Source organism: Aquarana catesbeiana, linkage group LG04, assembly GCF_042186555.1.
Source record: "Aquarana catesbeiana isolate 2022-GZ linkage group LG04, ASM4218655v1, whole genome shotgun sequence".
Lineage (NCBI taxonomy): Eukaryota > Metazoa > Chordata > Amphibia > Anura > Ranidae > Aquarana > Aquarana catesbeiana.
Window position 1 is genome coordinate 279,044,862 of NC_133327.1, and position 22,876 is coordinate 279,067,737.

The 22,876-nt window shown below is 40.0% G+C and overlaps 1 protein-coding gene across 5 annotated transcripts in view; it reads left to right on the plus strand.

Moving 5' to 3' along the window:
* Positions 1–22,876, plus strand: part of DLGAP2 (DLG associated protein 2) — a 1,381,880-nt gene that overhangs the window by 1,202,595 nt on the left and 156,409 nt on the right. For 4 of the 5 annotated variants that reach the window (XM_073626624.1, XM_073626627.1, XM_073626626.1 and 1 more), the window contains 2 exons: positions 6,402–6,461; positions 9,354–9,573. In XM_073626624.1, the coding sequence (XP_073482725.1) occupies positions 6,402–6,461; positions 9,354–9,573 (280 nt within the window). The remainder of the gene's footprint in view (positions 1–6,401; positions 6,462–9,353; positions 9,574–22,876) is intronic. The other variant, XM_073626625.1, reaches the window with a different exon arrangement.

A 22,876-nucleotide genomic window follows, 5' to 3' on the forward strand; every position in this document is an offset into this window, starting at 1 on the left:
GCAAAGTGTAATTTCTTCAGTGTTGTCACATGAAAAGATATAATTAAATATTTACAAAAATGTGAGGGGGTGTACTCACTTTTGTGAGATACTGTATATCCTATCACACAGCACAACATTGAGCAGTCCAGTGGCGAATAATATATAACATACAATACGTAAGACGTATGTAACATAACAGTATACAAAGTATGGCAATCAGGAGTATGTAATATACAAGGTACTTTACAAAATCTTGACCATTTCACTTCATCTTGTATGCCATGTCATACAATAAATACTGGACTCTGCATCTTTTGCTGTTCCCCAGGAACATTTCCCTCCTTCCGAAGCAAAATTCCCCCCACTTCCTCAAACAGCCCCAAAAGTAACCATCCACTGCTCACCTCTGAACCCCTCTTCCACCAGTTATATCTGTGGCCCTCATCCACAACTTGCCTCTGCACCCTCAATCCTCTTGCCTCTTGCCTCCAACTTTCCTCTGCACCCTCACCCACACCTCACCTCTATATCCCCTCTTTACAGCTCATCTATCCACAGCTTATTTCTGCCCCCCTTCCTTCCTTCCAAGTCACTCCTGCACCTGGTCCACAGCTCACCTCCATCCAAAGCCCTTACTTTTGCACACTCTCATTAATCCACAGCTCTTACCTCTGCACCTAGAAATCAACTCCTGTTACAGACCAATCGCACTTCTTAACTCCGATTTAAAAATCTTTACCAAGCTTCTCTCAATGCGATTGAACCTGATACTTCCTTCCTTAATACACAAGGACCAGGTGGGCTTTGTCCCCCTGCGTCAGGCGGGGGATAACACGAGACGAATTATCGACCTTATTGATGTGGCGAACAGGGAGGGACTGGATGCGTTGGTTTTGGGTCTCGACGCAGAAAAGGCTTTTGACCGCCTTAGTTGGCCTTTCCTGCTCACCACACTGCACCATATAGGATTCCGGGGCCCTTTTCTGCAGGCTATTAAACACTTATACACTAATCCCTCATCCCAGGTTAAAACTCCCTTTGCGTTGTCGCCGACCTTTCCGATTGCTAATGGAACTCGCCAGGGGTGCCCGCTATCACCACTACTATTTGCGCTCTGTGTGGAGCCCCTGGCGGCGACCATCCGGAAAAACACAAGCATACACGGGATCCCGGTGAGAGATAGGGAATTTAAGCTGGCACTGTTTGCCGACGATATTATACTTACCCTGACCCAACCCAGGATTTCACTTCCCAATCTACACGCTGAGCTCGACCTGTATAGATCCCTATCGGGCTATAAAATAAACGCAGCCAAATCTGAAGCCCTACCTATTAACATGCCGGTTCAGGAGATTCAACACTTACGACAATGCTTCCCTTACCATTGGAATGATTTATCCTTAAAATACCTGTGAATCCAGATTACCTCCTCCTACTCTACCCTGTATAGAGCCAACTATCCCCCCCTTCTAAAAAATATAAGGGACCTATTAAGAAAGTGGAAGGCGCATCATATCTCCCTCTTAGGGAGGATAGCCTCGGTTAAGATGGTTATTCTGCCAAAACTGCTCTACCTATTCCAAACACTCCCCATTCCAGTCCCAACAGCGGAACTGCGGAAACTACAGGCGGACATGATATGTTATATATGGAATTATAAGAGACACAGAATACCACGATCGGTCTTGCTGGCGACGCGAACAGACGGCGGGCTATCCTTTCCTGACATAACCAAATATTACCAGGCAGCCCAACTACGAGCCCTGGCCTCATGGTTTACCCAACGCTCCTATAACAAGTGGACAGAAATCGAAAAACTGTGGATGGCACCGGTCCACCCAAACAATATGTTATGGAATGCGAAGGCGAAGGTAGACTCCTCCCAGCTTCTGGGCCCCATACTTCACCTTAGCACACTCTGGCGTAGATTGTCACGAACCCACACACTATGCTCCGAGAGATCACTCCTTACGTCCTTTCTATACAACCCCAAAATGCCCGCAGGTCTCACACATCAGATGTCCTCCCCGTGAGCGACCAGAAACTTGTTCCACTTCGGCCACCTAGTTCACCCATGCACACGCAGGCTACTCTCCTTTGCGGAGCTTCAGAAAAAATTTGGCATCCCAAAGCAAGCATTCTATGGTTACCTGCAAATACGACACTATGCCCAATCTATCGCCCCAGATCTACAATTTTCAACCCCTACTACATTTGAGGGCCTGATACTAGAAGGCTCGACTAGACGTGGGCTAATTTCTGACATATACCGAATATTGAATTCCTACAGTCTCCCGGATCAGGGCAAGCACACATACATGCTCCGCTGGGAGAAGTATCTAGGCGAGGAGATACCAGAAAACACCTGGCAGGTGATCTGGTCCCAGGCAGCCAAAAGTTCACTCTGTACTTTATACAAGGAGAACGCATATAAAATTCTCTTTTTCTGGTACATGACGCCTGATGTACTCCGAGCCATATACCCCTCCAGTTCGGACAGATGTTGGCGATGTTGCAAAGATAGAGGGACCCTATACCATATTTATTGGTCATGCCCTAAAATAGCCCCGTTCTGGACGGAAGTTCAATCGCTATTAATTCGCTTGCTGGGGGTACAGGTGCCCTGGTCCCCGAAATTATTTCTCCTTGGGGTGTCCGGGTTGACCATACCTCGCCACTCTAGGAAATTGATGGCCATGTAATCACGGCGGCAAGGTGCCTGGTCGCACTGCGTTGGAAAAAACAGACCCCTCCCACTCAAACGGATCTCTACACCAGAATAAAGGACATAGAGCTCATGGAAAAAATGACAGCCCGCTTACAAGATAGACTGGAAATACATGACAAGGTCTGGGAAGATTGGCATAGACAGGAGGACCCACCCTAGACTGGCGGCAGAACCTCCCTCCCCCCCTCCTCCCCCTCCTTTTTTTCTATATTCTCTCCTCTCCTCCTTTCTCTCTCTATTATCTCTTTCCCTATTCTTGGACTATGTCTAGTATAAAATAGATATCTGTTGGTTGACGAATTTTCCAGATGAAGAATGTATTATATCTTTACTTTATCTAGATGAAAATATCTTATTGCCTACTGAGTGTCAGGTTGAATGTCTACCAATGATACTCTGTACTGAGCAAACTACAACTCTTTTGTACTTTTATATATCTGTGACCAATAAAAACTGTTATTTGAAAAAAAAAAAAAAAAGAAATCAACTCCTTCACCCACTGCTCCCACCTCTGCATCCAGCCCTCCCCATCCACAGCTGCCACCTTTGCACCTTGGGTCCCTTAGACAGCTCTCATCTATACACCCAACCCCCATTCACAGCTCTCAACTATGTACTCACAAACCTGCAGATCCACAGCTATCAGCTCTGCACCAGCCCCAATGCACAGCTCTCACCTCTGCACTAAGATCCCCATTCATAACTCTCACCTCTACACCAAGCCCACATACCCATCCACAACACTCATCACTGCACCTAGCACCGCCCCATCCACAAATCTGCATTCTTCAAAAACTTCTCCCATGGAAGGCTCACAACTCATCTTCCACTGTAAGGAAGAGACCTCACGGCAGATACTTGACTTCATTAATGTGCTGCTGCTTGATTTTTCATCCATAGGCTGGGGTGTGTTTTAACCAAGTTGTATTGCTCATTTTCAGTGTAGTTTGCAGAGAGTTTTCAGAGATTGCAAAGCTTTGTTGTGCTCGTTGGTATGTGAGCAGATATGACAGTTCACATACAGTATATGTATTCAAACTGTGTATTTAGCTGTTTGTTTGGAACTCAGCTTTAAAAAGAGGAATTTACTGTAGCTTACTGCATATATATTCTACTCTTGGCCTTTTAAATTTTACTAAGTAGACATAATGATGAATTGGCATTATTGGTTTAGTGTTTACCAGACTATAGCTAACTATGCACCTCATGCATAACGTATGTCATCTCTAAATACTAACCGCAATCCTGTCATTTCTGTTTGTCAAAATTATTCCAAGCACCTTGTTAGGCCTTGGTACACAATTTGTAAAATACAAATTTCAGCTTTGAAAATAGCAAGCACCCTCCTGGGGCATTTAGAATGGCACTTAGGAACCAAAAAAACACTATACACAGACACTTTTACCTTTATTGTAAAGGTTTTAAAGATTGTTATGATGACAGGTTTACATTAACCACTTCAGCCCCAGAAGGTTTTACTCTCTTAATAACCAGGCAATTTTTTGCGATACGGCACTGTGTTATTTTAACTGGCAATTGCGTGGTTGTGTGACGCTTTACCCAAAATAAATTGATGTCCTTTTTTCCCCCACAAATAGAGCTTTCTGCAGTTTTCATTATCCCAATAAGCGTATATTGATTTGTTTGCGCAAAAGTTATAGCATCTACAAACTATGGGATAGATTTATGGACTTTTAATTTTTTTATTGTTTTTACTGGTAATGGCAGTAATCAGCGAATTTTAGCGGGACTGCGACATTGCGGCAGACAAATCTGACACTAAGTGACACTTTTTGTGGACCAGTGACACCAATACAGTGATTCATGCTAAAACAATGCACTGCTGCTGTATAAATGACACTGGCAGAGAAGGGTTTAACATCAGGGGCAATCAAAGGGTTAAGTGTATTCCCTTGAAGTGTTTTATAAATGTGTGGGGGATGGACTGACAGGAAGAACAGAGAATCATGTTCCTGCTTACAAGGAACAGAAGATCTCTGTGTACTTCCCTGTCAGAACGGGATCTGCCTTGTTTACATCCACGTTCTGCCTTTCTGTGGAGCGATTGCAGGTGGCCAGCAGAAATCGGCCCGCTGGACCCGCTGATTGGATCCCGCTCTGTGCAGCCGGCGCACGGGCCCACAATATCTATTGCACAAAATGATGTACAGGTATGTTGTTTCGTGCAATAGAACTGCCCAGCCGCAGTATATATGCGGTGGGCAGTCTTTAAGTGGTTAAAGAGGCACTGTCATCTTGCCCATTTAAGTCAAAGTGTCAGGGTCACCCCCAACTCACCTTTTCAGTGCTCCTTAGCCATTTTTTCTTTTAACACTGCTGACACTAAAATCCCAAGTGTCAGCTAGTGCTGGATGATAGAAGCAGTGGCTTCACCCCCTCGGACAAGTGATAGCGCTTGGGCCTACTGTTTGGCTGCTATACCTAAACGCTGTAAAATAGGAGGTCATAAGCTCCCCCTTACCCAGGAAGTGGTATTATTACTGCCTGGGTATGCAGAAGGAGTTGTGGTGAAGTGCTGAGTGGCCCCTCTGCACAGACACTGTCACTTTGACCTGAAGTGACAGTGTCACTTGACTGTAATCTATAAAGATGATCTGCACAACCAATTGTTGCTCTTAAAAAATCTTCATATTTATTCCGAAACCACAGTGTACAAATGCAAATAAGATCAGTTGACGCGTTGACGCGTCTAAACCCTAATGAGGAAAGATCACCCTGATGGCATTCCCTAAAGTGACATGTTGCATTGGAAACATATTTAGCATTTTGATTATTGGTGTCACAGTAGTGTTCCCCTGTTCGGGTCCTTAAAGTGGTTGTATACCGCTTTTTTTTTTTTTTACCCTGCAAGGTAAATTCCTAGTGTCATGATGTCACTGGCTGCATGTAATGTAGATATCTCCTAAACGGTGCACATTTAGGAGACATTTACACTACCTATAGGTAAGCCTTATTATAGGTAAAAGTCAGCAAAGGAAGTTTACTTCCACTTTAAGGTACGTGTAGTGCAACCCACATATTGTAGGCTGTACAAAGTATAAGTAATTAGGTAAACTACAAAACTTGTACCACAGTTAACATATTGTTGTATAGTAAACTCTTCCCTTGTAGCTGTGGCAACAAAAGTTTTACCCGACATGCTTAAATGATAGTACCTACAAGTCTTTGTGTTACATGGGTAACTCCCAGGGCATGATAGCTAGCTGGGTTTATTGACCCTCAGCTAGAACATGTTAGTTAACATTAGAGTGAACTCTAACACAGACACTAAAAGGGGGGCAGAGAGATATAAATCTTGATCTTTACATCCTCTGTTCAATCTGCCTTTAGATGCTGAGCTTCCAAGGGTACCTAAAGGAAGGATTACCAGTATGCATGCCTCACTTTTTAGAACACTGGTCTAGTAGACTAATTAAACTTTGCTTTCTATGCCAATGCTGCCTATAACCACTACTCTGGAACTAAGATGTGATGCTTGATATTGAACCAATCACGCGCACCATTAATATAAACACATTATTTTTTAGGGGATTAAAAAAAAAATCTTGATCATCAAAGAATCGCCAAAGAAGTGAATATTCTGGAACAATGGAGTATCTTAAAAAAAAAAACTGTGCATGTTAATCTTCAATGGCAACTAACAAAACATGTTTTCTTCTTATTTTTACAGGATTTCCTCATTGAAAGTCTTCAAGAATGCTTTACCTCAAAGGATTATCCTGAGCTCAAGGTGGCAGTACCCTGTATATTCCCAGGCTAGGAGAAATCTTTAATTCACTGTTTTCAAATATAGAGCATAACCTGTGTTCATTTTCTGCAGCTGTGATGATCTTATTTCACTGCTGTGTGAAAGCAGCGTAGCCTATTGCACATCTCTCTGAGGCAATGACTACATACATCATACTAAAATACACTGCTAATTCTGAACAATGCAATTATTGCAAGTAATGCCTCCAATGTCTAATTTTTCTAAAAGTACAATTTTGATCAGGATCCAAAAATACAATTTATAAAGGAAATAGATATAAAATGTTCACTTTATAGTCTTGTTCTACCATTACATTAAGTGTTATCAAAATGTTTTAAGGCAAGATTGTGCCACATTCATTGTGCATCAATGTAAAATGGAGGCCAGATTTGATGGACCTCATATTTTTGTTAATTATTTAGTATTTGCATTCATTGTTGTAACAGCATGCTCGGATAGAGCGCTTGATGTTTGCAATGACAGAATTCTGTGTATGAAGTATGCATCACAGCCAGTCCCCTATCATCGTTCCATATTACATTGTTCCTCCCTCCTTGTTTCATCCACTGTATGGTGCAAAGCGTACAACTTTATTTGTACTAAATGTTTTTCATTGTACACACATTCATAATGGTGTTTGATCTGTGCAACCTCCTTCCTCTGAGTGTGATGATGCCAGTGTTGTTCAGTGGGATTCCTGAAGGCTCAGTTGCCAATGAAACCACAGATCCATGTTCCCTTATGATACCTATACAGATTGTTCACATGGCTACAGGGGCAATGGAGGGAAAAAACGTTGAGAAGGCACGTTATGGATTCCAGTATTTTTCACACATTTTTGTGTATGCACCACCAGGTTGCTACCCTACAGTGCCCCAATTAACCATGTAAATGGCTTGTAAAATTATCATAGTGGACAATAGCACCCTGCAGGTCAACCAGAAGGGACAGCACAGGACAAATGCACTTGTGCCTGATAATGACAAATATTTTTGCATCCTTCAAAATTGCCTTCCTGATTTTGAAGATTTTGTAATCTTTGGTCTTTTCAACCGATATATAAGTTAAAAAAATATATTTCTGTGAAAAATAATGTTTTAACAAAAACAGATGTATAGTGCCCCAAATCAACCAAACTGCAATTGCCTTATATAAGTCTCATAGTAAGATACCATATATAGGGTAATATGTTTGTATATTGATCAGCAGATAAACATTTCAAGAGAGTCAATAATGTACTTTATCAGTACCTTTATTAAATACAATATACAGATTTGATCTGTAGGAAGTACTTTATTTATTGCTATATCAGCTGAACACTTTTCCCTTGACATGAAAACAGAAATCTTGAATTCTATTAACATAGTACTAGTAATCATTTATATAAGAATTCTTCTTCTCTGGGAGTGCTATGACATAACAACTGCCATCTTGTGGACTCTGATGGAATGAAAAAGGGAATAGCATCAATTCTAATTTTATTGAAACATTTTCAAAGATAAAAATTGATTATCAGCCATAATGAATTTGTCTATTCAACTGTAAAGAAAATCAAGGTCTGCATGGCAAGTTGCCATTTCAAGAGTCAGTGCATCACTTTAATGTAGAGGTTTATTGATCATTTATGTCTATTCCCTTCTTCTTTCATGGATTGTGACTTCATATCAGATGCATTTGTTTTGCTTATTTCTCTTTTAGTACAGAGCCTGTTATGAGGAATTTGTTCTCTATGCATATTATCAATTACAGCATAATCCACATGTTAATATTGTGTTTGATTAAAGAATGCACCCATTTATTACTGCAGTTGAATATGTTGTAGAATGGCTCACATTTTATTCTAATGTTAGATTTTTACAGTTTGTTTTTTTTTTTATAATTGTCCTTTTTATTTTTTTTTAAATTAGGACTTGCATGCAAAAATAATATTCTAACACTTTAATATAAACTCACAGTTCGTAAATTAAATTCAATGTGTAAAAAAAACATTTGTTATGTTCTGAAGCCAAACGCCTTGCCCTGTGCCCTTGTTCTGATTAAAAAAAAATGCCAACATAGATTACACAGATTAAATGTCCTATAAAGCAGTGCTGTCTATTCCAGAATATAACTATAATAAATAGATTGGTGTATAATTTGGGGATGTCTTTTTTGTGGTGAGCACAACACAAGACCTAAAAGATCCCGTTTTCTATTTTTTATATCCAGGTTTTATCTTAAATGTCCTCATTGCATTGCTACTGACTGACTATAATTAAAATGTTACGCATCTGCCACTAATGTGTGTGACTTGTCGATTTTGCTTTATGTGATTCTTATAGGCTATATTGTTTTATAAACTGACTGTCCCCTATCTATTACATTATATAATATGCATTTTACTATGCGTAGTAAAATACTGCAATAGAAGCCATTCCCTGAAAGTTTTCCCCTGCTGTTCACTTTATATTCACTATTCTAATAATAATACTTAAATCATAATTGTTGTACAGTGACTTTTGTGTTTAAATCCTGTACACCTTATACGTATGTTTTGAATTAGGGAAATTCTGATTTGAGATTTCTTCAAACATTTCTTTGGCTTATCACAGGAATAACAAACTGTTTCTCCCTAAACACAGATAATTCACTGACAGTGATTGACAGGCATCTTCCATTTTTTTCATCAGTAGTCAGCATATTTAAGAACCTTGTCCCTAAAGCAAGGTCTCCTGTTCCCATAGTGATAACACATGTATTCACTTATTTCATTCCTCTTTAATTAGCGTACATTTTATCACCATGTTCCTTTGATAAAATATCTACAGCTCTAATTGGATGGGATTCTTGTCAGTGTTATTTGCTGTACCAACTCCATGTGTCCTCTTCTTCCAGATGAGTGAAACAGAAATTAATGGGCAATATGAGTCGGTGTGTGAGTCAGTGTTCAGTGAAGTTGATTCTCATGCAATGGATGCTTTAGACCTCCCAGGATGTTTTCGAACAAGAAGCCACAGTTATTTGAGGGCGATACAGGCTGGCTATTCCCAGGATGATGACTGTGTTCCTGCTATGATATCTTCCAATGCCACCCCCACTACCAGGTCAACAACAGGTAAAGAATAGACTTTGCCCATGTCAGTCTTTTATTTATTTAGTATTCATATCATTGTCTGTAATTTTCTACACTTTACCACCAAACCAAAACATTATGACAACATGTCCCAACAGAATTTTGACAAATTGTTAGTCTAGCAGAAACAATTATTCCCATGTATGCTGGTGCCACCTGGAAACTTTTAGTCTGAAGGACCTTTAATCTGTATAACCAACTCCTTTACCTGAATAAGTCAAATCAATTTGCATCATGCTTGATTAAATAATCTTTTTATTGTCAGGACACTAGACCTTTTTTCCTCTCATGAAAGATGTTTGTTTGATATGCTTGGCAGTAATACCCCATATGAGTAAATAAGGCAAGGGAACTGCATTCAATGTTTTAAAAGTCTTAACACATATAAACATGTTTTTATTGCTGCTTTATGCAAACACAAATGAACTCCATTATATAACAATAATGTAAATTGGCAAGCAATAATTGGCACTTTCAAATGCCTTTTCTAGGGGTAAAGTTGCTTGATGAGCTCTTGCTGCAGGACTGCTTTTTTCTCCCTAGTTCCTCTTTTGTGTCTGTGCTAAAAGAATAGCTTCCAAGCTATTCATGTGGAAGCTATGGTTTATGCTCAAATACTCTGTAGATTTCTCACAGTGGCCTTGTGGCTACACATTTTGTACTTAGGAAATGGGAAGGGGAAACGGGTAGATAAGGTCCTAAAGGTGAGCACCCTGAGAGATGTAAAATAATACAAAGTATGTTGCATGTGGGGTAGATGTGATGAATGATGTGGTTTGTGGCAGCATATGGGGATTTTGCCTGACAGAGTTCAGAATGTGGCTGCAAAATGAGAGGTTATACTGCATTGGATTGATTGTAGGCATTGTAACCAAGAGCATAGGGGGCATGCCTGAAGGCAGTGAGATTAATCTGCAGCTAAGGAGGTAAGAGGCTGCAGGATGCAGAGGAAAGGGATGTGGTGGCAGGAGGTGGACGATGAGGTTGCATGGTGTGGATCCACGGGGGGGTTGGAGACAATTTTTTTTGCATCTTTAGGCTTCTCAGTTTTAAACCTAGGCAGTGGTTGATATGAGATATTCTCAGCTGGTCATCAGCTGTAATTATCAAGACTTGTTATTCCAGGGCAAAAAATTAGGAATTTGTGCCCTGCAAACAACAAACTAGAAACTGTGCTCAAAGCCTTAGATGCAGACGTACATTGACCCAGGACCAAGGGCAGTAAGCTTACAGTACATGTAATCTTTGAAGTGTAGCTTTCATGCCTTGTATTTACTCCTGATTCCATATATGTATTTATATTTTAGAAAAGATACAGTCAAAATAATATGTAAATCTTCTTTACAGCACCTACAAATGTCAGATGGTTCATTAAGCTGTGTACCTCTAAGAGCCGGTTCACACGGGGGCGACTTGTCAGGCGACCTAGCCGCCTGACAAGTCGCCTCCCGTTCTGTACAATGGAACCGTTCTAATCGGAGCGACGCAAGTCGCTCCGACTTAGAAGAAAGGTTCCTGTACTACTTTGGGGGCGACTTGCATAGACTTCTATACAGAAGTCGTCTTGCAAGTCGCCGCGGCAGTCGTGTGCAGGTCGCCTCGGTGAGGCGACCTGCAAGTCGTGTCGCTTCTAATGTGAACTGGCGCTCAGTCAAATATTGTTGGCACGCATAGTAAATGTCCTATAAATAAACACTTCCAAAATGGATACTGTGGGATTTTCTCACTGATTTTCTCACTTTCTCACTGATCCTCATGCAACTGTCATCATCTGCCCATTTTTCTGAAATACAGCACTTGCTTTATATAATTTCCCTCTATATCAAATCAGGCTGGTCTCTCATCCAGATATGCATTGCTCTTTCTTTTGCCATTGCCAAACTTAAAATGAGATTCCAAACATTTCATGATTCTTATTGATAGACTCCACCGAATAGTTTAGTTTATTTTTCTAGATTATTTTATCACTACTTCTTGTTCTTCACTGTCCTTGGTGTTTGTTGAGAATTTCACATTTTACTCAAATCTTGTCCAGCAGGCATTGCTTTGTTTGACATGTTCTGTGAAGTTCATCAGCAGACACACAATTTAAGAAGCATATGTATGTTATCTTGAGAATTAGATATGTTCCTGACATCCTCCCCAAATCACCATAACTATTTTAATTGTAATTGGCTTTGTTTTCATGTTAAGTAGATGAAGTAAAGCCACTAGAAATGGTATAAATCAAATAAAAGACTGATGTTTGTATTTCCCAGTCACCATTCACTTTTGTATATGGCAAGCTCAGATTACCTGAAGTAAAACCTGCCTGACAGAGTGATCTATAGACCCACAAATACAGACAATTGAAATTATATGCAGTTTTCCCTATTGATCAGCTTGACCACCATATATATTAAAATGCATATAGATACATAAACTTGAGCAGTGGCGGCTGGTGCTGTATATTTTGGGGGGGGGGGCGGCAAACAAGACACCCCCCGCCCCCCCCGGGTCGGTCAGTTGGATGGTCTGTCGCACATCTGTCCCCCCACCAGCCCTGCACTTACCCCATCTAGCAGGTTCGGCTCCTTCCTGCGTCTCCTCCTCCTCCATGGCGGTGGCTTTCACCTCAGCAGCTTCACCCTGCGTCTCTGGCTTCACGGCAACTTCATCCTCTGTGGCCTCCCTCCTCCCCTCGGCAGCCAATACGGTAGCTTCTCCTCTCAGCCAACGGGTCTTAAGACACACTTCCTGATTGGCCTGGGAGGGGAAGCAGGAAGACAATAGTAAATATTAATTTGCTATTGTGTTCTGCGCCCCAAGCCCACCCTTTTTTGAAGCCACTTAGAGCCTCTGGCTCTAATCATGTGCTTCCAAAAAACGGGCCACCACTGGACTTGAGAGGTAGCAGGGCAAAGTTTAGGTTGAAAAAAGTCAAGATTTGCAATTAATAAAAAATACATTTATTCACACTCTCAATTTAATATTTGATAGCACACCCCTTGGAAAAAACTACTGCAATCAATAGCTTCCTGTAACCATCAAAGAGTTTCTTAAACTGCTCCAGGTCTCAGTTTGGAAGGGTTCATTTTCATATGTTCATACATATGATATGTTCATATCATATGTGTGTGTATGTGTATGTGTGTATATATATAAAGTGCACTTGAAATTGCACTGAAATTGCACTTGGAAGTGCAGTCGCTGTAAATCTGAGGGGTAGCTCTAAAATGAGGGGAAGCTCTGCTGATTTTATCATCCAATCATGTGCAAGCTAAAATGCTGTTTTTTTTTTTCCTTGCATGTCCCCCTCGGATTTACAGTGACTGCACTTCCAAGTGCACTTTCAGTGCAATTTCTTTGTAGTGCAAAGTGGATTTGCCTTTCGTAAATAAACCCCATTGTGTTACACCACCCAATCCACAAGTAAAAATAAAAAACATAGCTTTTAGATCCCTTTAGGCAGGAGATGGAAATTAGGTAAATAGTTATAAATAAAGTTAAATATATAAATGTACGGTTTAAGTAGCATTGGTATGTTTTTATACGGAGTGAATTAATGACAAATAAGATTTTAAAATTCTAACAACATATCTAGGATGTAAAGATATACTGTAACTTTCTATCTAGCAATGTGAATGGAAGTTTATGCTAGATCCTTAGCTAGGAGAAAACCCTGTCAAACTAATTATCCACCAGACAGAATTTTTGGCCATAAAATAATGAACCAACATATTGGACAGGTTTTTACAATTTACCTGACAGGAATAGGAGTGAACAGGAAAAGACTGTCACACTTTTCCCATCAGTGATAAGATTATCATGAGAATGAACACCACAAACCTAATTGGCTCCAATCAACTATGTCAAATATATTTAATGTACTTTGCAAAATAATTTGTAACATTAAAAATAAAGTGTGTAATATTTAAAATATTTAAAATGTATACTTTTTCTTTTTAAGAAGTTATAGAAAGAGTGGCTTCAATGTGTTAAGTGGCATTTGTTAAAGAACTCTGCTCTTCCTTATTTGTATCTAAAGTGGCCAAGATATATTAACACGTTATAACCTTAGGAAATCTTTAGGCTCCATTCACACCTGATTGTGGGCAGAATCGCCACAATTCCACCCGCGTTTTCAAATCATTGCAATACGCGGGACACGTTGCACTTACAACCCGCAACACTGTAGCCTAAAATAAGCCCATGTTCCTTTTTTGACAATCACAGCAAAATCGCTGCATGGATGGGGTGCCATTAAGAACTAATGGTATCACAAACGCGTCCCGCGTTCTGCAGCGATTTGAAATCACAGGCAGAATCGTGGCAATTCCGCCCGCGATCAGGTGTAAATGTAAAGTTAGAAAAACTTGTCCTTATGACTCACCCATGATTCATTTTTATTTTTTTGGCCATTTTTTAGCATAACTCAACATAACTAAAACTTAGATAATGGTTTACCCTATCTGATTTTGAGCAGTAGGTGTAAACTGATTTTCCTACAGCTTATCTACTTCCATTAATCCCCACCCTTCTGTTTTAAATTTCTGTGTCAAATGCCTTTTCCCCACTTTTCAGACAAATTCCATAGACTTCCTTCAGCTTCATGTGAAGATGAGCAAAGATGCAGATCAATGATGTTACATTATTATGCCATATTTACATACCTGTATTAGGACATCACTACATATTACAACAAATACTAAATATGGAATTACCGTGATTATTATTGACAGGAACTTTATCCTTAAAGTGATAATAAACCTTTACATAAGCCTACTGAAGTGACTAGCCTCAGGTGATAATAAATCACTCCTTCATAAGGTGTACCTGTTTATCTGCAGCCCTCTCTCTTCTGCAGCTTTCCAAAGTACAAAGATGGTAGTTCTTAGCTTCTAAGAGTCAGGGCAGGCTCAATAGGTAGAGGTAAAAAGCATGGACCAAGCTTAATTTTACAGAAGAAATGGGTATACTCTATGTATATAAATTAATTTGTTCTTATCTCTGGCTCTACTGTTCATTTTCGTGAGTAGTTTTCTCTGAAAATAGGTTATGTTTCTGTTGACTAGGTTGGTAATATGGTTACTTTAAAAAGGACCATTTTAGCCAAACAATATTGTATTCTCGTAACTTAATGTGGTCAATACTTGAAATTAAATCATTCAGTGCATACATTCCCTTGTTTATTTCACATGCCTTCATTCATATGTCTCTCCATATTTGATGCAGACCAAGATGCCCCCAAAAAGTGACAGTTGCTGGGGTTGGGGCAAACCATACAACACTGCTAGGGGTGCTTACAGTTTTTATTCATATTTTTTTTAAACTTAAAAAAAATGTTGTAACTGCTTACAAGTGTTTACTAAAGTTGGGTTTTCATTTTTTTTTGTTTGTTTGTTTTTTGTTTTTGGATAGAACGTGGAAGGATTGGAAACTTTGATAGGTTGTTGTTGTTTGTATCTAATGGAGTGATTCATCTTTTTTTAGGACCTTCTTACAGAAAATGATGGGAAATTCCATTTCTTTTTAATTGTTAGTAGAACAAGAGCTGAGTTAATATAACACAACTTTAGGGGATCATGTGTCGAATAGATTTCAAAGTTCCTGTGGATTTAAGAACAATGATAACTTTATTCTGTCTAAGGGGTCAGGAGCTTAATGTATTTTATACTCAATAAACAACATGTCAATACAAATATGTTTAAAGAACACCTGTCAAATGTTCTAAAATTGCTTCAAAATAAAAAGCCTTCAGATGTCTTGACAAGGGCCACATGAGTCCTCAGTCATAGAGCATTTTTGGTATGTAAATAATAACATTTATCTGTAGTGTCAATCATTCTTATGTCTCCTTTATCCTGAACCTTCCTAATGGTCCATCACTACAATAGGTAACTAGGGTTTGACCAGCCCTTGGCATTACCAAAAATAATCAGCATTTGCATGTTAACACCAAGACTGTAGACACCAATTAAATATATGTTGTCCATGAATTAATAGCTGTCTACATTTTATTAATGTAGCCAGCATAGTATCTCTAATAAGTGCTATGATACTCCTGCACTACCTGCTTTGCCCAAAATTTTATATAGCTATACATGCAAAAAATATTGCTGTAGGCATCTATTTGTGCTCCTGCAATAAAGGATGCCACGCTACCTAAAAAACTATTTCAGTGTGTAAAATACCATTCTTTTACCATAAACCCAAATATATAATTATCCACATCACTATTAGGGATGAGCCAAACACCCCCCTGTTCGGTTCGCACCAGAACATGCGAACAGGAAAAAAGTTTGTTCGAACACGCAAACACCGTTAAAGTCTATGGGACACGAACATGAATAATCAAAAGTGCTAATTTTAAGGCTTATATGCAAGTTATTGTCATAAAAAGTGTTTGGGGACCCAGGTCCTGCCCCAGGGGACATGGATCAATGCAAAAAAAAGTTTTAAAAACGGCCGTTTTTTCAGGAGCAGTGATTTTAATAATGCTTAAAATCAAACAATAAAAGTGTAATATCCCTTTAAATTTCGTAGCTGGGGGGTGTCTATAGTATGCCTGTAAAGGGGCGCATGTTTCCCGTGTTTAGAACAGTCTGACAGCAAAATGACATTTCAAAGGAAAAAAGTAATTTAAAACTACTCGCGGCTATTGCATTGCCGGTCCGACAATACACATAAAAGTTCATTGATAAAAACGGCATGGGGAATTCCCCACAGGGGAACCCCGAACCAAAATTTAAAAAAAAAAATGATGTGGGGGTCCTCCTAAATTCCATACCAGGCTCTTCAGGTCTGGTATGGATATTAAGGGGAACCCCGGCCAAAATTAAAAAAAAAAAAACGTGGGGGTCCCCCTAAATTCCATACCAGACCCTTCAGGTCTGGTATGGATTTTAAGGGGAACCCCGCGCCAAAATAAAAAAAAAAACGGTGTGGGGTCCCCCCAAAAATCCATACCAGACCCTTATCCAAGTACGCAACCTGGCAGGCCGCAGGAAAAGAGGGGGGGACGAGAGAGTGCCCCCCTCCTGAACCGTACCAGGCCACATGCCCTCAACATTGGGAGGGTGCTTTGGGGTAGCCCCCCAAAACACCTTGTCCCCATGTTGATGAGGACAAGGGCCTCATCCCCACAACCCTGGCCGGTGGCTGTGGGGGTCTGCGGGCGGGGGGCTTATCGGAATCTGGAAGCCCCCTTTAACAAGGGGACCCCCGGATCCCGGCCCCCCCTGTGTGAAATGGTAAGGGGGTACAAAAGTACCCTACCATTTCACTAAAAAAACTGTCAAAACTGTTAAAAATGACAAGAGACAGTTTTTGACAATTCCTTTATTTAAATGCTTCTTCTTTCTTCTTTCTTCTTTCTTCTATCTTCCTTCATCTTCTTCTTCTTCTGGTTCTTCTGGCTCTTTTGGTTCTTCCTCCGGCGTTCTTGTCCAGCATCTCCTCTGCGGCATCTTCTATCTTCTTCTCCTCGGGCCGCTCCGCACCCATGGCATGGGGGGAGGCTCCCGCTCTTCTCTTCATCTTCTTCTCTTCTTCATCTTCTTCATCTTCTTCTCTTCTTCATTTTCTTCTCCGGGCCGCTCCGCACCCATGCTGGCATGGAGGGAGGCTCCCGCTGTGTGACGCGTCTCCTCTTCTGACATTTCTTAAATAACGGGGGGTGGGGCCACCCGGTGACCCCGCCCCCTCTGATGCATGGTGACTTGACGAGACTTCCCTGTGATGTCACGGGGAATGCCACAGGGAAGTCCCGAATAGCCGTGAGTAGTTTTAAATGACTTTTTTCCTTTGAAATGTCATTTTGCTGTCAGACTGTTCTAAACACGGGAAACATGCGCCCCTTTACAGGCATACTATAGACACCCCCCAGCTACTAAATTTAAAGGGATATTACACTTTTATTGTTTGACTTTAAGCATTATTAAAATCACTGCTCCTGAAAAAACGGCCATTTTTAAAACTTTTTTTTGCATTGATCCATGTCCCCTGGGGCAGGACCCAGGTCCCCAAACACTTTTTATGACAATAACTTGCATATAAGCCTTTAAAATTAGCACTTTTGATTTCTCCCATACACTTTTAAAGGGTGATCCGCGGCATTCGAATTTGCCGCGAACACCCCAAATTGTTCGCTCTTCGGCGAACTTGCGAACAGCCAATGTTCGAGTCGAACATGAGTTCGACTCGAACTCGAAGCTCATCCCTAATCACTATAGCAAACAAATTAAGTGACAAATCAGGTGCTCCAAGGTGAAAACCTGTGTCCAAGTGAAGTCTCCACCCCTCAAGGAGTATACCTCTAGAGTGATTAAAAGTGTGGAATCGGGAAAGTACAGTACAGTGCAGCCATCTAATATACTTTTCTCCCAGAGAATGTTCAAGAGAGGAGTAGTGGAGTTACTGACCCTTAAATGGGAAAACTGCTTGCTGACCTAATAAGCTAAGTAGGTCTACATTTTGAGGTGGGAGTAACATATGGACGGTAGTTTGAAATCATTGAAGAGGTGAATGATGGTTTAAAATCGAGAGGGACAGTTTTTGGTTAAGATTCACTGTTTGGTGTGCACAAGGAAATATATTGAGAATAATTATCAGAAGAATGTTTTATTATTTTTATTTCAATGTTAATGTTTATTTCTATCTTTATTTATATTTCATGTGGACCTTGAATCTACACTTTTCCCTTGAAATATTGATGTATATGGTCGCAAGTTTTCACCTTGGATCATCTGATTTTTTACTTAATTTGTTTGGTATAGTGATACAGATATTTATATATCTGGGTTTACAGTGAAAGGATGGCATTTTACACACTGAAAGTTTTTGCATAAGTAGCGTACATCCTAAATTATAATGGCATAGAACATCTGCAGATATGACAGGTATTTTCTTAAAATATAGTGTTAGTATTATTTGTGAACATCTATCCAATTAGTCCAGAGCTGTCATAATTTGGACATAACATGTGATTGTTTATGTTGTTTTGGCTCTTACGCAATACAATGTGCTTAATTTCTGTGTACCTGCTGTAATACTGCTTGTATATAGGTGATTGGACTATGTCCAGAGAACAGAAACAGGACTCCCGATCCCTATGGTAAATAGGAAAATGTAAAGAGGGAGATAAAACTCACTCTGAAGGAATAGTGGGATTTTAAAGGGAGATGATGTGTCTGTTTGAAGGTGAGCAGTATCACAACAGTTAATATAAAAATATGAATTTTTATTGAAGACATATAAAATGTACAGTAAAAAAGTTCCAATCAAGTGTCATACTACGACCGTACAGAAACTTTTTCTATGAAATCAGTTGTAGTCAGCCAACATGTTTCGCATGTTTTGCTTCATCAGGGCATTACAAGCATCACAGATTTCATCTGGTCTATTACAATCAGGAGGGCCACTGAATACACATCACAAACAACCAAACACCTCTCTATGGATCACCTGGTGCTAGTTAACCCGTGGATGCCAGGTCCTAGTAGGCCGCGCCAGTAGGGGAACTGGACTGTGTTCACGCCGACAGACGCACCCCACACTCTGCAGCGGGGCCTGAGCTCTCGGACCACTGCTGTACTTTTTGTAGGATTTGACCACACTCGCACATACTGCTACAAGATTACAATTTACTGTGAACACGGTCTAGTTCCCCTACTGGCGTGGCCCACTAGGACCTGGCATCCATGGGTCAACTAGCACCAGGTGGTCCATAGAGAGGCGTTTGGTTGTTTGTGATGTGTATTCAGTGGCCCTCCTGATTGTAATAGACCAGATGAAATCTGTGATGATTGTAATGCCCTGATGAAACAAATATGCGAAACATGTTGGCTGACTACAACTGGTTTCATAGAAAAAGTTTCTGTACAGTCGTAGTATGTCGCTTGATTGGAACTTTTTTACTGTACATTTTACATGTCTTCAATAAAAATTTATATTTTTATATTAACTGTTGTGATACTGCTCACCTTCAAACAGACACATCATCTCCCTTTAAAATCCCACTAGTCCTTCAGAGTGAGTTTTATCTCCCTCTTTACGTTTTCCTGCTGTAATATTGCTGTATGCGTAAAAAGTAAGGATTCTGGGCAAAACCTGGAATGTGTTAGAAAACTGGGGCACCTACAAGCTTTTGGTCCACTCATGGCGTATTATTACATACAGTACGGTGAATATAAAAAGTCTACACACCCCTGTTAAAATGTCAGGTTTCTGTAATGTAAAAAAATTAGACAAATATAAATAATTTCAGAACTTTTTCCACCTCTAATGTGATCTATAAACTGTACAACTCAGTTGAACAGCAAACTGAAATCTTTAAGGTGGAGGGGAGTAAAAATAAACTAAAATTTATATGGTTGCATAAGTGTGTACACCCTTGCACTAATACTTTGATGAAGCACCTTTTGATTTTATTGGGTACGAGTCAATCAGAATGGCACATCTTGACTTGGAAATATTTGCCCACTCTTTGCAAAAACATTCCAAATCTGTCAGGTTGCGAGGGCATCTCCTGTGCACAGCCCTCTTCAGATCACCCAACAGATTTTCAATCGGATTCAGGTCTTGGCTCTGGCTGGGCCACTCCAAAACTTTAATCTTCTTCTGGTGAAGGACATGCCTTTGTTGATTTGGGTGTATGTTTTGGGTTGTTCTAATGCTGAAAGGTTAAGTTCCCCTTCATGTTCAGCTTTCTAGCAGAAGCCTGAAGGTTTTGTGGCAATATTGACTGGTTTTTGGAACTGGTCATAATTCTCTCTACCGTGACTAAGGCCCCTGTTGCAGCTGAAGAAAAACAGTCCCAAAGCATGGTGCTGCCACCACCATACTTCACTGTGGGTATGGTGTTCTTTTGGTGATGTGCAGTGTTTTTGCGCCAAACCTATCTTTTGGAACTATAGCAAAAAAGTTCAACCTTGGTTTCATCAGACCATAACCCATTTTCCCTCATGTTTTTCGGAGACTTCAGATGTATTTTTGCAAAATTTAGCCAGGCTAGGATGTTTTTCTTCATAAGAAAAGGCTTGCGACTCTACCCCATAGCCCAGACATATGAAAAATATGGGAGATTGTTGTCACATGTACCACAAAGCCAGTACTTGCCAGATATTCCTGCAGCTCCTTTAATGTTGCTGTAGGCCTTGTTAGGGCTGGGCTCAGCCCTTCCTTCTCTGAGCTGTGGACTAATTGCCAGCTCCTATCTCTCAACAGTGAACAGTGACTCACCTGTTTGATGATATCCTGCTTGTCAGTCCTGCCTACTTAAGCCGTCCAGTCCAGATGATCTCCACCTTTGCCTCTGTCACATCTCTAGAGACACTTCCTGTGTTCCTGTTAAAGACTTGCTTGGCTGACATTGCTTCTGGCTCCAGATCCTGCTTGCTGTTCTACTACGCTGTTCTCTGGCCCCCTGATGTTTTGGCTTGTCTGACTGTCCGTTCCAGTTCCTGAACTCTGGCTATGTTTTGACTATGTTTACTCTGTTTACCTTTTTTTATTATTATTAAACAAGTGTGATTTAACTGTACTTCTGTCTCAGTCTGATTCATGGTTTCTGACAGGCCTCTTGGCAGCCTCCCTGACCAGTTTTCTTCTCATCTTTTTATCAATTTTGGAGGGAAGTCCAGTTCTTTGTATCACTGTTTTGCCATATTTTCTCCTCTTGATGATGACTGTCTTTACTGTGTTCCATGGTATATCTAATGCCTTGGAAATTCTATTGTACCCTTCTCCTGACTAATACCTTTTAACAATTACATCCCTCTGATGCTTTGGATCTCTCTGCGGACCATGGCTTTTGCTGTAGGATGCACCTAAGAAAAAGTAAAGAAAGCCCTACCAGAACAGCTGAACTTTATTTGGGGTTAATCAGAGGCACTCTAAATCATGGCAGGTGTGTACTGACTCCTATTTACCATGAGTTTAAATGTGATTGCTTAATTCTGAACACAGCTACATCCCCAGTTATATGAGGGTGTGCACACTTATGCAACCACATTATTTTATTTTTTTATTTTTACTTCCCCTCCTTAAAAGATTTCAGTTTGTTTTTCAATTGAGATGTACAGTTTATAGGTCACATTAAAGGTGGAAAAAGTTCTGAAATGATTTATCTTTGTATTTATTTATTTTTTTTACATCACAGAAACCTGACATTTTACAGGGGTGTGTAGGCTTTTTATATCCACTGTATATGATGTATGTGTGCAGTACATGTAATATCCATTGGCTAATCTATAAAACTTCAAATATAAATTAATTTCCTGATCAGTTTACCTTCCTGTTTGGTGTGAGATGAACACCTAGTGGAATGATCCCCTTGCAGCAAATAGAGCTCAGTAATTAATACTTAAAATGTCATCAATACTTCATGTTTTATCTGACTAAGCATTAAGCTACTAGCTCTTGGACCTATGAAATCAATATATACAACATTTTCCTCTAATGTATTTGGTTGTAATTAAGCATGTTTAAAAATGACTTCAAGCCATTAATTTGTTTACTTGTAGAACAAATACCTGTCCGTGTAATGGAAATAAAATGTGTATTCACTATTCAAATGCATTATATAAATAAAAAGAACAAAATGTGTGCGCTTGCATTAGATACTTAAATCTATATTCCTGTGTGATTGTCATAAATAAATGAATAAATGAATAAACACCATCAGAGTTAATTTTAAGTGTAAGTGAATAAAAAGTCGCTATGCGACACAGCAAATAGCGATATGTAAATCAAATACTAATATTAACCATTCCATACAGATAAATATAGAAAACTTGTGTGCAAAAAACAAGGTTATTCCACCCAAGTGCAAAGTCATAAGTGAAAGAGTTCAAAATTGCATCATGAGTCGCCAAAAAAACGCATATCCAAAGTTCATAAGTTGCATCCCTTAGTTTGTATAAAGGAATAAGGGGACGTGAAGGGACCTCCAACCACCAGTGGATCCAAAGGTTGATAACAGATGTATCCTTACTAAACGCATTGGACCTCCTTTATAGCAAGGTCTTAGAAGCATACAGATTTAGCCCTCTGCAGGGACAGGAGATGACAGCTCGCCACACGACCGGAGATGATTCCGACACTTCCGTGTTGATGTAAATACTCCCTCGTTTTAAACTCGTGAATAAAGAAGGGGAGAAAAAAGAAACTCCAATAGTGTAGTAGATAAAAAAAGGGAATTTTATTGCCTCAGACAACTAGGCATCATACAAAAACATCCAAAATATAAAAGCCGGCAAAATATAAAAACAGCAGAGACGCCCGTGCTAAATTACATGGGGCTCTA